Below are 12927 nucleotides of genomic sequence, written 5' to 3' on the forward strand. Positions count from 1 at the left end.
GAAAAAAAAATTCACATTATGAGCTACACTTTAGTAGATAGGAATTTAGTATCTCCCCACAGTGATTGTATTATTGTTAAAATGCAATTTTGTAAAAAAAAGTAACCAGAACTGCAGAACCTCTTGTACCTACATATCTATCTATCTATTTGTTTGTTAGTTTGTTTGTTTATATAAAAGCTTCTGGATGCAGAAAATGTACTCACATCTAATAGAGAAACTATTCTTTATTTTGCTGTAAATCGGCAAACATTAGAATCAGATGGTTATCTAACTTGTCGATTTGACCATGACCATCAGACACTGAAGCAGAATTAGGCCATTTGGCCCATCAAGTCTGTTTTGCCATTCAATCATGGCTGATCCTTTTTTTCATTATCTTATTATATAATTTTCTAAGTACTAGCCTAGGGACAGTGCGCATTCCACGACCTTTACACAAACCTTACCATTCTTCATCAAGATGTAATGGTTACTCAAACATTTAGCCCCAGCTGCCATCCTGTGGAACAAAAGATTAGTGCTAAATATTAGGAATTCTAAAGCTGTTTTATAGGACACATCTCCCTTTACGTTTTTCTCAAACTGCATATAAATCTCCATTCACTCACTTACAGCTTTTACTGATTCTCCACAAAGGAAAGAAGGGGAAAAAAAGGATTTCCTATTTAGAAATGGTATCACAGAACAGAGTTGTCCCTATCTTGGGAGTGTTTAACTGGACAATGTAGAGAGTGCTGTACTCAGTATCTGATCTGTGCTTTCCTGTGCTGGAGAGTAGTGATAGAAGAGTACTGACAGTATACATTGTGTCATCCATCATCGTGCTGTAAAGATTGCAACATTCCCTGTAGCTGCCCTCTTGGGAAAATGACCAAAGAATTTTCCTGAGCTAAAGATGAAAAGATACTTTATTTTTGTATCAATCCACCAAAGTAATTTCATTTAAATAGTCACTGCTCTTGGTCTGTGCAGGGATTGTACTCAAGCAGTAGGCAAGACAAATACTGATATTGGGTCTTACCATGATGAAACAGGTTCTTTGTCCCACCATATGCATGCAGAGCATTTTGCCCATGGACGCTAATCCCCTTTGCCTACACAAAGGACATGTTTGTTTAAGAGATCTGTTTCAATGCCTGGCATATCTAAAAGTCTATTAAACATAGAGATTGTATTTGACTCCATCACTTGCTCTGACGATGTTCCAGTTATCAAACATTTTGTGTAAAAAAAACTTTCTCCTCAAAGAAACTAGATCTCACAAATCCCTTTGCACCTCTGCTTTCTGAATTCCCAAAGTTCCCAAATCAAATCTGGTTCATTATACAAGATGCAATCCAGAGTTACCTTTTCCCTTGTAGGCTCAACCGCAAACTGCTTTAAAAAGCCACCGTGTAGGTATTCTATAAATTTCTTCTCTTGGGATCCACCACCAACCTGATTTTCCCAATTTACGTTTTGCATTTGAAATCTCCCATGTCCACAACAACATTCCCCTTTTGACATGCCTCTTCTATCTCCCTTTGTCATTTGCACCCCACATCCTGGCTACTTTTCTGAGAACAGTATATAGCTCCCATCAGGGTCTTTTTGCCCTTGCAGTTCTTCACCTCTACCTACAAGAGCCCTATATCTTCTAATTCTATGTCACTTCTCAGTTAGGAATTTGACTTAATTTTGATGCACCATCAATAACTCACTCTGAGATGTAAAGGCGAGATATCGGCTTTTATTGACTGGAAGAAGGAACAAGCAGTGAGTGACCACCATACTACATCCTGGAGACTGAGGCCGGGCCCAGGCTCTGATCGCCTTTATACAGGGGTCTGTGGGAGGAGCCACAGGAGCAGTCAGCAGGGGGCGTGTCCAGACAGGTACATGTAGTTCACCACACATTTTTTCTGAACAGAGTCACGCCACCCCCTCTGACTACCTGCCTGTTCTTTTGATACAATGTGTATCCTTGTATGTTAAGCCCCAACTGTGATCTTCTTTCAACCATGACTCAGTGATGCCAATGTCTAACAGTGCTGCAAGATCATCTATCTTATTTTGTATACTGCGTGCATTCAAATGTAACACCTTCAGTCCTGTATTCACCGCTATTCTTTTCAATTTTGTCTCCACGTTGCCTAAAGTTAAATTCTTCCTTTTCTATACTTTTTGTCTTATTCTTTATTCTGGAGGTTTCAACAACTTCTTCTGCACTCTCCTTCTATTTGACTTTATGCATACTTTTCCAAGCTGTTGATCACTTCCTCCCACCTTCCACAATTTACTTCCATTTGGAAGTGTATAGGATAATTAGGGACAGTCAGCGTCGCACTGTGCAAGTCATATCATGTTTTACATATACTTGTGTTTTATTTTTGAGGAGGTCACAAAGATGATTGAGGCTAGGACAGTGCATGTGGTCTATATGGATTTCAGTAAGGCATCTGATAAGTTCTCTCATCATAGGCTGATTGAAATTATTAAAATGCATGGGATCCATGAAAACCTTGTATTTTAAATTCAAGATTTGCTTGCCCATTGAAGAAAGAGAGTAGAGATGGAAGAGTGTTATTCTAGGTGAAGGCCTGTGACCTGTGGTGTTCTATAGGGATCAGTGTTGTTTGTACTATACAATTTGGGTGACAATGAAGATGAATTGGCTAGTAAGCGTACAGGTGAAAAAAACTTGGTGGAGTCAGAGACAGTGAAGCAGGCCATCAAAGGATACAACAGGAGATAGATCAGTTGGAGGTACGAATGGAGAAATGGCTGATGGAGTTTAATCTGGGCAAGTGTCAAGCAGTCACTTTGTGGACAAGTGTAAATGTAAAGTTTACAGTTACTGGCAGAATGCTTAACAGCATTGAATTGCAGAAGGATCTTGGGATCCAAGTCCATACCTCCTTGAAAATGGCAACACAAGTAAATAGTGGTAAAGAAATCATATGGCATGCTTGCCTTCATTGAGTAGAAGAGTTAGGAAGTCATGTTGCGGCTCCATAGAACTTTGGTTTAGCTACATTTGCAGTTTTAGTTACTCCATTACAGGAAGGATGTGGAGGCTTTGAAGGGGGTGGAGAAGAGGCTTAGCAGGATTTTGCCTGGATAGGAGGATGTTAGCTATAAGGAGAGGCTGAAGGGAGATCAGATAGGCTTACATTATTACGAGAAGCACAGATAGGGTAGAAAGAATTTTTCCAATAGGTAAAGATAGCTTTAAGGTGACAGGGAGAAAGATTAAAACAGATGCATGGGGCAATTTTTTTGACAGAATGGTAGGTGTCTGGAATGAACCGTTGGAGGGGGTTGTGGTGATGGAAACATATGAGAGTGGCGTTCGAGGGGATTTTAAATAGATATGTGAATATGTAGGGAATGGAGGGATATTGATCACAAGAAGGGATCAATTTAAATTGACATCATGTTCATCTAGGGCCAAAGGGACTGCTCCCATGCTGTACATACTGTGGTGCAAATTTCCTTTATAACTCCTTCCTTTCACCTTAAACTTATGCTGGAAAACCCTACCATGGTAAAAAGATTCTAAGAACCTGCCCTATCTGCACTGCTTATAGATTTATGTTCTTTCATCCTCATCCTCCTCCACCTATCCAAACTCTGCCCATATCTCAAGACTTCAATCCAGGCAACAATGTTGTGAATGTCCTCAGCACTGTCTACAGTACACCTACATCCTTCCAGTAGTGCAGGGAGAGGAAGACCAGTCAAACGTAGGCAGACAGCACTAAACACTTCCCATCCTCCACTCTCGTCTTTGTTGAGTTCAACCTTGCTCAATGCCTCAATTGGAGAAAAGCAATGGTGTTGATCATGGGCTGGTGCTCCTTCTCCAGGCTGCACAGTTAACTCCAAACGTCACCAAACTTCCCTGGAGACAGGAGATCGCTGGATTGCTCAATTGTCCCCAGAACATATCAAAATGGAAATCACAGTTTCCAATCACACGCAGCTTAGTAGTAGAGTCACATTTGAAAGAATTGAAAGAAGTGAAAGGAGTAGATTTGTGAACTGTCAGCAGGACATCATGTTGATTGCAACGTTGCCATCTTGCAATAATGATCTTAAACATAAATGTTCCTCAACATTCTTTTGCGGCCTATATTTACTGTACATGATCTAACTACTTGGCTTCTCAAAATGTATCACTTTGCACTTGTTGGAATCAAATTCCATCTGCTGTGCAACTTTCCATCTTAGTCTTTCCCGTCTCTGCCAATTGTGTAATTGTAAGATTTTGATTTCCCATGTGAAACAGACCATAACACATTTAGAAAGGAAATCAATTAATATCAGCTAAGGCAGTGGTTTATTTAACTTGGTGTGAGTAATATTTCAGATAGTGTATTATGTCTGGATTGAAATAATAACATTTACTTGTGATGGCAGTGTAGATTAAAGTTTCAGCACAGTGATGGACCAAGTTTTTTTAAATATTAGTTTGAAGGTTTTCATTTAACAGAGCAGCAGCCAGGCACAAGATAGGTGTTACATATTAATAATATCAATATTTTTCATTAATGAACATTTCTCAGACAGCTATTAGATTAGTCAGTATCTATCATCATAAGTATGTTTAAATACTTAATCCTTTAAAAACATAACACAATGGATTGGACAGAGTACAGGAGAAACACGGGTAATAAAGTTGATATTATAAGCGAAGAAGTGAGACTTGGGAGCAAATACCTGAGATTAAGAAACAGGAGAACGTCAAGTATAATTCAATTTATTAATCGGAAAAGTTGTACTTCTAATTAAAAGATACAATTTATTAGAATGAATTTGTAAGGATATTGATGTTGACATTATGACATTTCAATGGTTTATAAATGAGATATATTGACATTGTTATATCTGGTCATTAGTGAAAAGTATTGATGATATTAGACAATGTAACACTTATGATTATTAATAACTATGTTAATTAAATTAACATTAGCAAACTATTTAGTGAACTCTGGTAAACCAAATACTCAACAAAGGCTTACAGAACAATGGACTATTGGCGAGATTTCCGATATAGGAGGCAGGAAATTTCATACAATAGCCAAAGAGTTGCTTCTGTTGCTTAGTGAATAGTTTGCTGGTTGAAATATTTGCAAAAATGTTAAAAATTAATATTATTGATTAATAGTTAACAATAAATTACATTTGAGAATTATTGATATTATTAACAACATGACATTCATTTCCTGTAGGCAATGCATTTGTAGAAGGCTTCAAAAGAAGAATTAGGGAACAGAAAAGTTATTTGGCCCAGCCCTGCGGAGCAATTTCTTGTGAATAAAAACAACATTGTTAAACTTATATGGGTATGCCCATGGACCAATAATTTGTTGATGATTAGGCTAAAAGGAACTTCAAAGAAAACATATTTTATATAGCGATATTATAATTTGCAAGAATCTATGAAGACAACATAAAACTCACTAAAAAAAAACATTTGAATCAGTACTACAAATTCCATCTACATTAGCCTTGCGGAAAAGATGCAATTTCCTTACCAGACAACTGTGGGACACAACATACTGTCTGAAATAATAAGTACCGGCAAGCTAAATAAACTCATTTTTTTAAGTTAATCAATTTCCTGTCTAAGTCCATTATGATATCAATGTCCAGATAGAATAAACTAATGAACAAGGAAACAACGTCAATTTACATGTAACACATTTTTGATTCTGTTACTTTAAGCTGAATTCTTAAAATATTCTGAGGCAATCACAGGAAAATGTTCACCTTATCAAATTATGTCAATGAGTTTATGCTTGTCACTCCCTTCACTATTCTACTTCTGGATTCTGACTCAGCACTAACAATGAAGCTTGTCCTTACGTATGATTAAGGACAGCAAGAAATATGAAGAAGTCCTTCATAATTTGATCAACAAATTAGCAGAATTTTCCAAATGGGCCCAATGACCAAGCCTTTAACTGATACAACTAAAACTTATGGGTATTTTTTGAAAAACAAGAAGGAAAACAATTTTTAAATCTCTATTACTGTAGACAAATTTACACAAACAGCTAATAGTTTAATTCTACATGCAATCATTGGTACTGAAGTACAGCAGATTCCAACCAATTCATTTTACAGGTGTTTAACTTAATGTTACTTAATATCTAATGGGTAACTCAAATCTTTAATGTAACTAATGCAACATTCACCTATATCAAATTTAAAACTCAGTAGTTTAGTCTGCTTCTGGAAATAGTAATGGCTAGAACAATGATACACACCCCTTGCATTATAATCTGGCTTTTACAGACATAACTTTCAGTGGTTAAATATTAACCAAGTGCTGATGGACAAACAGACTTCGCAGTTTAAAAACTGGTTGCTATGGATATCACATGTATGGAGACAGCCATCCATAGTCATGGAATGATTTGGAGCCTTACAGTGCATTACGGTAGATAAATCCACAGGACCTGACCAAGTATATGTTTAGAGTTTGTAGGAAGCCAGAGAAGGAATTGTAGAGGCCTTTGCCAAAGTATTTGATTCATCGTTAGCTAGCAGTGAAATTCCTTAAGACTAGAAGGTGGCTAATGTTGTTTTACTGTTTAAGTGTGCCAATAAGAGCAAACCAAGGAGCTAAAGACAGTTCACCTAATATCAGTGATGGGAAAATTATTGGAGTGAATTTAGAGGGACAGGATCAACCAGCAATTGGATAGACAAAGTCTGATTAGAAGGAGTCACTGTGGCTTTAAGCATGCAGAGTCAAATCTGAACATTTTTTTGAGTTCTTTGAAAAGATAACCATCAGGATAGATGAGGGTAGAGCAGTGGATATTAGCTGTTCACACTTTAGCAATGTCTTTGATAAGGTCTCACATGATAGGCTGGTCTGGAAGGTACGTGCTATGGAATCCATGGAGAGCAATCCATGGGTGAATTCAAAATTGGCTCAGAGGGAGAAAGCAGAGGGTGTTGACTGAAGCTTGTGTTTTAGAATGCAGACCAATGACTAGTGGAATGTTGCTCTGGACAGTGTAAGTCATAGAAGCAGAATTAGACCATTTTGCTCTTTGAGCATGCACCACCATTTAATCATGGCTGCTTTAATTCCCTCACAACCCCATTCTCTTGCCTTCTCCCCATAGCCTTTGACACCCTCACTAATCAAGAACTTATAACAGGCAGTCAGACAGACAGACATACTTTATTGATCCTGAGGGAAATTGGGTTTCATTACAGCCACACCAACCAAGAATAGTGTAGAAATATAGCAATATAAAACAATAAATAATTAAATAAAATAAGTTAATCATGCCAAGTGGAAATAAGTCCAGGACCAGCCTATTGGCTCAGGGTGTCTGACTCTCTGAGAGAGAAGCTGTAAAGTTTGATGGCCATAGGCAGGAATGACTTCCTATGTCACTCAGTGTTACATCTTGGTGGAATGAGTCTCTGGCTGAATGTACTCCTGTGCCTAACCAGTACATTATGGAGTGGATGGAAGTCATTGTCCAAGATGGCATGCAACTTGGACAGCGTCCTCTTTTCAGACACCACCATCAGAGAGTCCAGTTCCATCCCCACAACATCACTGGCCTTACGAATGAGTTTGTTGATTCTGTTGGTGTCTGCTACCCTCAGCCTGCTGCCCCAGCACACAACAGCAAACATGATAACACTGGCCACCACAGCCTCGTAGAACATCCTCAGCATCGTCTGGCAGATGTTAAAGGACCTCAGTCTCCTCAGGAAATAGAGACGGCTCTGACCCTTCTTGTAGACAGCCTCAGTGTTCTTTGACCAGTCCAGTTTATTTTCCATTCCTGTCCCCAGGTATTTGTAATCCTCCACTATGTCCACACTGACCCCTTGGATGGAAACAGGGGTCACCAGTGCCTTAGCCCTCCTCAAGTCCACCACCAGCTCCTTAGTCTTTTTCACATTAAGCTGAAGATGATTCTGCTCGCACCATGTGACAAAGTTTCCCACCATAACCCTGTACTCCGCCTCATCTCCCTTGCTGATGCATCCAACTATGGCAGAGTCATCAGAAAACTTCTGAAGATGGCAAGACGCTGTGTTGTAGTTGAAGTCCGAGGTGTAGATGGTGAAGAGAAAGGGAGACAGGACAGTCCCCTGTGGAGCCCCAGTGCTGCTGACCACTCTGTCTGACACACAGTGTTGCAAGCACACGTACTTGGTCTGCCAGTCAGGTAATCAGTAATCCATGACACCAGGGAAGCATCCACCTGCATCACTGTCAGCTTCTCACCCAGCAGAACAGGGCAGATGGTGTTGAACTCAGTGGAGAAGTCAAAAAACATGACCCTCACAGTGCTCGCCGGCTTGTCCAGGTGGGCATAGACATGGTTCAGCAGGTGGACGATGGCATCCTCAACTCCTAGTTGGGGCTGATAGGCAAACTGGAGGGGCTCTAAGTGTGGCCTAACCATAGGCCGGAACTGCTCTAGAACAAGTCTCTCCAGGGTCTTCATGATGTGGGAGGTCAATAAAACCTCTGATTTAAAGATATCCAATGACTTGACCTTCACAGCCATCTGTGGCAATGAATGTCACAAATTGACCACGCTCTGGCTATTGAAATTCCCCCTCAACTCTGTTTAAAGGGATGTTCCTCTATTCTGAGGCTTTGTCCTGATCTCCCACCTATTCCCTGGGTAGCTTCAGCAAGCACAGGTCTGGTGACATCATACATTAACCCTTTTATTTCCAGATCATTCTTATAACCTCTTCTAGTCCCTCTCCAATGCCAGCACATCCTTTTTGAGATATAAGAAAATTGCTCATAATACTCCAAATGCCTTATGAGACCTCAGCATTACACCCTTGCTATTATTTTCTGATCCTCTTCCTTGAATTCCTTACCTCTGACTCAGACTGCAGTTTAACCTTTAAGGAATTCCTCACCTCCAAACATTGAATTCACTCCCCATTTAGAAAACTGTCTATGCCTTTATATCTTCTGCCAAAGTGCAAGATCATTCGCTTCTCCACACTGTGTTCCATTTGCCTCTTTAACCATAATCCTAATCTGTTTGTTACAAGAATCAGAATCATACTTATTAATACAGACATATGATGAGAGATTGGTTGTGTTATGGTAGCAGTACTATTGTGTATTTAATATTTTAGTAATCTTGTAAACACATTGTCTGATTAAGCATTCTTTGTTGTTAATATGTATGTGCCTCCCATAAAAGTAAAGACTAAATTAGACTCACATTTCCGGTTCCTTATTTCCTCATAATTAATTTTATGTTTTGGAGTTAAAAATTATAACAGTGGCAACGAGGAAGTCTTAAATGAACCCGAGATGGTTACCTGCCAGTTGAAGCACAGCAAGACGTTCCAGAAAAAGCGCAGCGATAAACGGCCGGGTTGAAAAAAAGGCAGTGCAGCATGTGCTCAAGTTTAAAAAAAAGCAGAAAATAGAAAAGTCCATGGGTTCCTAAGTGTACACACACACACACACACACACACACACACACACACACACACACACACACACACACACGCACAGATCACTGCTTGTTAAAGTCTGGACTCTGAAGAAAATATGTGAGCTTTAAGGGCTTGAAAAGCATTGTCACACTCACTTGCCCAAGGCACAGGGTTGTTTACAAACTTCCCGTTAAGATTACTCACCCTGTTATGGCCAGAGTGGCAAATTGGTGTATGAACCTGCAATACCTCCCTACCAGATCCAGGAAGAGCTTCACTTCTTTCTTGGTGCAAGTTTGGATCACTTCTGCCTTGTCCAACTGTTCTCAAACCACTCCATGTCCCAGCTAGTAGTCAAGGTATTTGGCTTGCCTTTTTGCCCACTCACATTTTTGTAGGTTGAGAGTGAGATGAGCAGCATTAATGTTCCCCAGACCCCTGCTCAGATGGTCCAGATGCTCTGACCATGTCTGGCCATAGACCACCATGCCATCAAGGTAGGCCACAATGCAGTCCTCACATCCTTGAAGCACCAGGCCCATCAGCCATTGGACCATCCAAATTTCATCGTCCCGGGCCCCTACAAGTTGCTCTGGTGCTCTACGGCAGCGTTAGCGTACTGAACCCTGGTCAGGTGTGATATTGATGGAATGTTTTAAGACGTTCATCAACCCTAGTCTTGGCTGGGCAAGCTGTGGAGAGTCAGCAAACAGTGCCTGCAGCTCCACTGGTTGAAAGCCATTGAGGTGGGAGAGGTCAACCTTCCCACACCTGTTCTAGGCCCTCTCAGCTCGTTCTAAGTCATCCTCAATGGGTAGTTCATCTGCACAAATATCAACAGAGGCAGGAGAACCAGCATCGTTCTCATGACACTGTTGCTGGCATGACTTTGTAGGCCTTTTGGATTCAGACAACAAAGGACTGGAATGCAAGGGTGACAGTGGTACCTGGTGTTCCAACCCATCAAATTCTGTGTCCATCATAAAGCAGGGAAAGGAAGTGTTCCTGCAGACAACCTGTCTTGGTTGCCAAACATCGTCACTGCAGGAGAGGAGGCTGGTAATGTGATGGAGAGCGCTTAGTAAACACTTTCTGTATATATGCTCATTTGCACACAGACACACAAACATTGTCTTGTGATTGTGATGTCATTGCACTGAGTGTGTGTACTTCAATGTCTTCCTCCTGGTATATTCTTACAATAGGTTGGCTTTTTTGTGCCTTTCCTGACATAATGGTAATGGGGATGTTTAAACGATATGTATATATTGTTTATATACTGTGTTTAAAGTCTATCTGTTTATTCTGTAAAATAATTATAACCACACTGTATGGTGCATCATATTCTGATTCATGTGTAGCCTTAAGTTACTTTGTGGGTTAAAATCGCTGTATCAAAGGAAACAGCAGATAGAAACGAGGTTGAGTTGCAGCTGAGATGAAAGTGAGCATGAACAAAATTGCCGCATCTAGGTTGCCTGGCCGAACAAATTGTGTTACCGTTGTCGCAGGGGCTCAAGTACACCAGACCAATGCAGATTTTAAGGCAAAACTTGCAATAAATGCAGTAAAGTAGAACACATACAAAGAGCATGCCAGGCAGACAAAAATAAATTGACAGCACAGGGAAGAAAAAAACGATAAAACATCATTGCAGTTTTAAAAAAAAAAGCACAAATCTGCGCACTATAGAAAATGACAAGAGTGACAGAGGACTGAGTGGCCTTATGATTTACAATGTGAAAACTAACCAGAGACAAGCAATATGTCTTACACCAGAAGTGAATGACAAATTAATTAAAATGAAAGTAGACACTATTTCAGCTGTCTCAGTCATTCCACAAAAATGAGTCTGAAAAGCATTTCAAAGCCACTAAACAGAAGCCTGAAGATATTCAACTAAGAACTTATACTGGAGAAAAGATAACTCCTGTGGGAATGACATTTGTAACAGTGAAAGTCAACAACCACAAAGCCACGTTGGACTGGTATGTGGCAAAAACAGGAGGGCCAGCATTGTAGGGGTATGAGTGGCTGAGAAAACTATGACTTGATTGGAGATCCACACACCATTTGCATGCTGCGTCTCCTGCAACAGAGTCAACTAAGAGTGGTACTGGATGATGCCACAACTGTCCCCATGATGAACACCATGAACCATTGCCCATCAAGAGGGCAGACAGGTAGGCTTTTGCTTGCAAAGCACATTGGACCAAGGAAGGACCATGCTGCTCAGAGGAATTGTGGAAGTGACGAAAGCAGTAAACTGACTACAACAGTTTTTGTAGGAAATATCTGAGAAAGCTTCTGGTATGTTAATCAGGAAATTACATACAAAATGTGGCTTGGTTTTAAGCTGGAAGAGAGATCAAGGAGCTTCAGGAAAGTTGCAAGATTCGGCCTTTCTGAGCATAAAGAACCAGAATCTACTGGGCGTGCATTAAAGTTATTGCATGAACTTCAAGTGGTAGACAAAAAGCCATTGTAAAAGTAAAAGCAAAGAACAAAGCACAAATGGATGGATGGAAAGCCAAAAAGTAAAGAGTCAATGGAGATACAAAAATAGAGGATCCATCAGATGATGTGGTGGATGTGGAAACCAAGAGCAGAGAACAGATCATAGTGAGAGCAATAGAATAAGAGAATATTCCAGCGGCCTAAATGCACCCTCCCAAGATCAAGGTGCACAAACTAAAAGAAGAAAAAGCAAGAAAAAAAAGTTGTAGATAATTGTCATAACCACTTCCTGAAGACTCAAAGTCAACTCCTACAATTACCGTAGATGAAGCCCCAGAAACTCACCTGCTAAGCAGAGTGACTGCCTTTGTCAGGGAAGAGGTTATCCCACAAGAGTAAGAAATCCTCCACAGCGATGAAATCTTATGGCCTGAATGGGGCAATTTAAAACCTACTATGCTGTGGATGTCTGTATAGTAGTTGCATTTTATAATATACTGTGCATATAGTTGCTGTGCATTCTATATTAAGTTGAAGTTTATAGCAAAGCAGAAAGGACTGTCATGTATTTGATATTTCAACAATATCTTTGTAATCTTGTAACCTTCCATTTCCTGACTATCTGCATTAGTTCCTTCACCTCTGCCACATCTATTCCCAGAAATGGCTTTCCATTTCAGGACCTCAGAGATGTCCTCCTTCTTCAAAGAATGGGGGAGGGGGGTCCCTCCCTCCATTATAGATAGTGCTCTCATCCGCATCATCTTCATTTCCTGAACATCTGTTCTCATCTTATTTTCCTGTCACCATATCAGTGATAGAGGTCCTCTTGTCCTTACCTACACCCCATCAGCCTCCACATCCAACACGTTACCCTCTGCAACCTCCACCATCTCCTAAGGGATGCTACCACTAAACATATCTTTCCCCCCCCCCCACCACCTTCTTTCCACAGTGATTTCTCCTTCTATGATCCCCTTGTCCATTTATCCCAACCCACTAATCTTCCTCCAGGCACTGATCACA

The 12927-nt window shown here is 40.2% G+C and overlaps 1 protein-coding gene across 4 annotated transcripts in view; it reads right to left on the reverse strand.

The window, feature by feature from the left end:
• LOC132405456 (endothelial cell-specific chemotaxis regulator-like) overlaps positions 1-9506 on the reverse strand; it is a 48542-nt gene extending 39036 nt beyond the window's left edge. Inside the window, exon 1 of one of the 4 annotated variants that reach the window (XR_009515876.1) lies at positions 9325-9506. Coding sequence is in view for 2 of the 4 variants with exons in the window: in XM_059990280.1 (XP_059846263.1) it covers positions 9325-9445 (121 nt within the window). In the remaining 2 variants the exon portion in view is untranslated. The remainder of the gene's footprint in view (positions 1-9324) is intronic. The other 3 variants (XR_009515874.1, XM_059990280.1, XM_059990278.1) reach the window with 3 other exon arrangements.
• Positions 9507-12927: the final 3421 nt, after the last annotated feature.

This window comes from Hypanus sabinus, chromosome 15 (genome assembly GCF_030144855.1).
Source record: "Hypanus sabinus isolate sHypSab1 chromosome 15, sHypSab1.hap1, whole genome shotgun sequence".
Taxonomy (NCBI): Eukaryota; Metazoa; Chordata; class Chondrichthyes; order Myliobatiformes; family Dasyatidae; genus Hypanus; species Hypanus sabinus.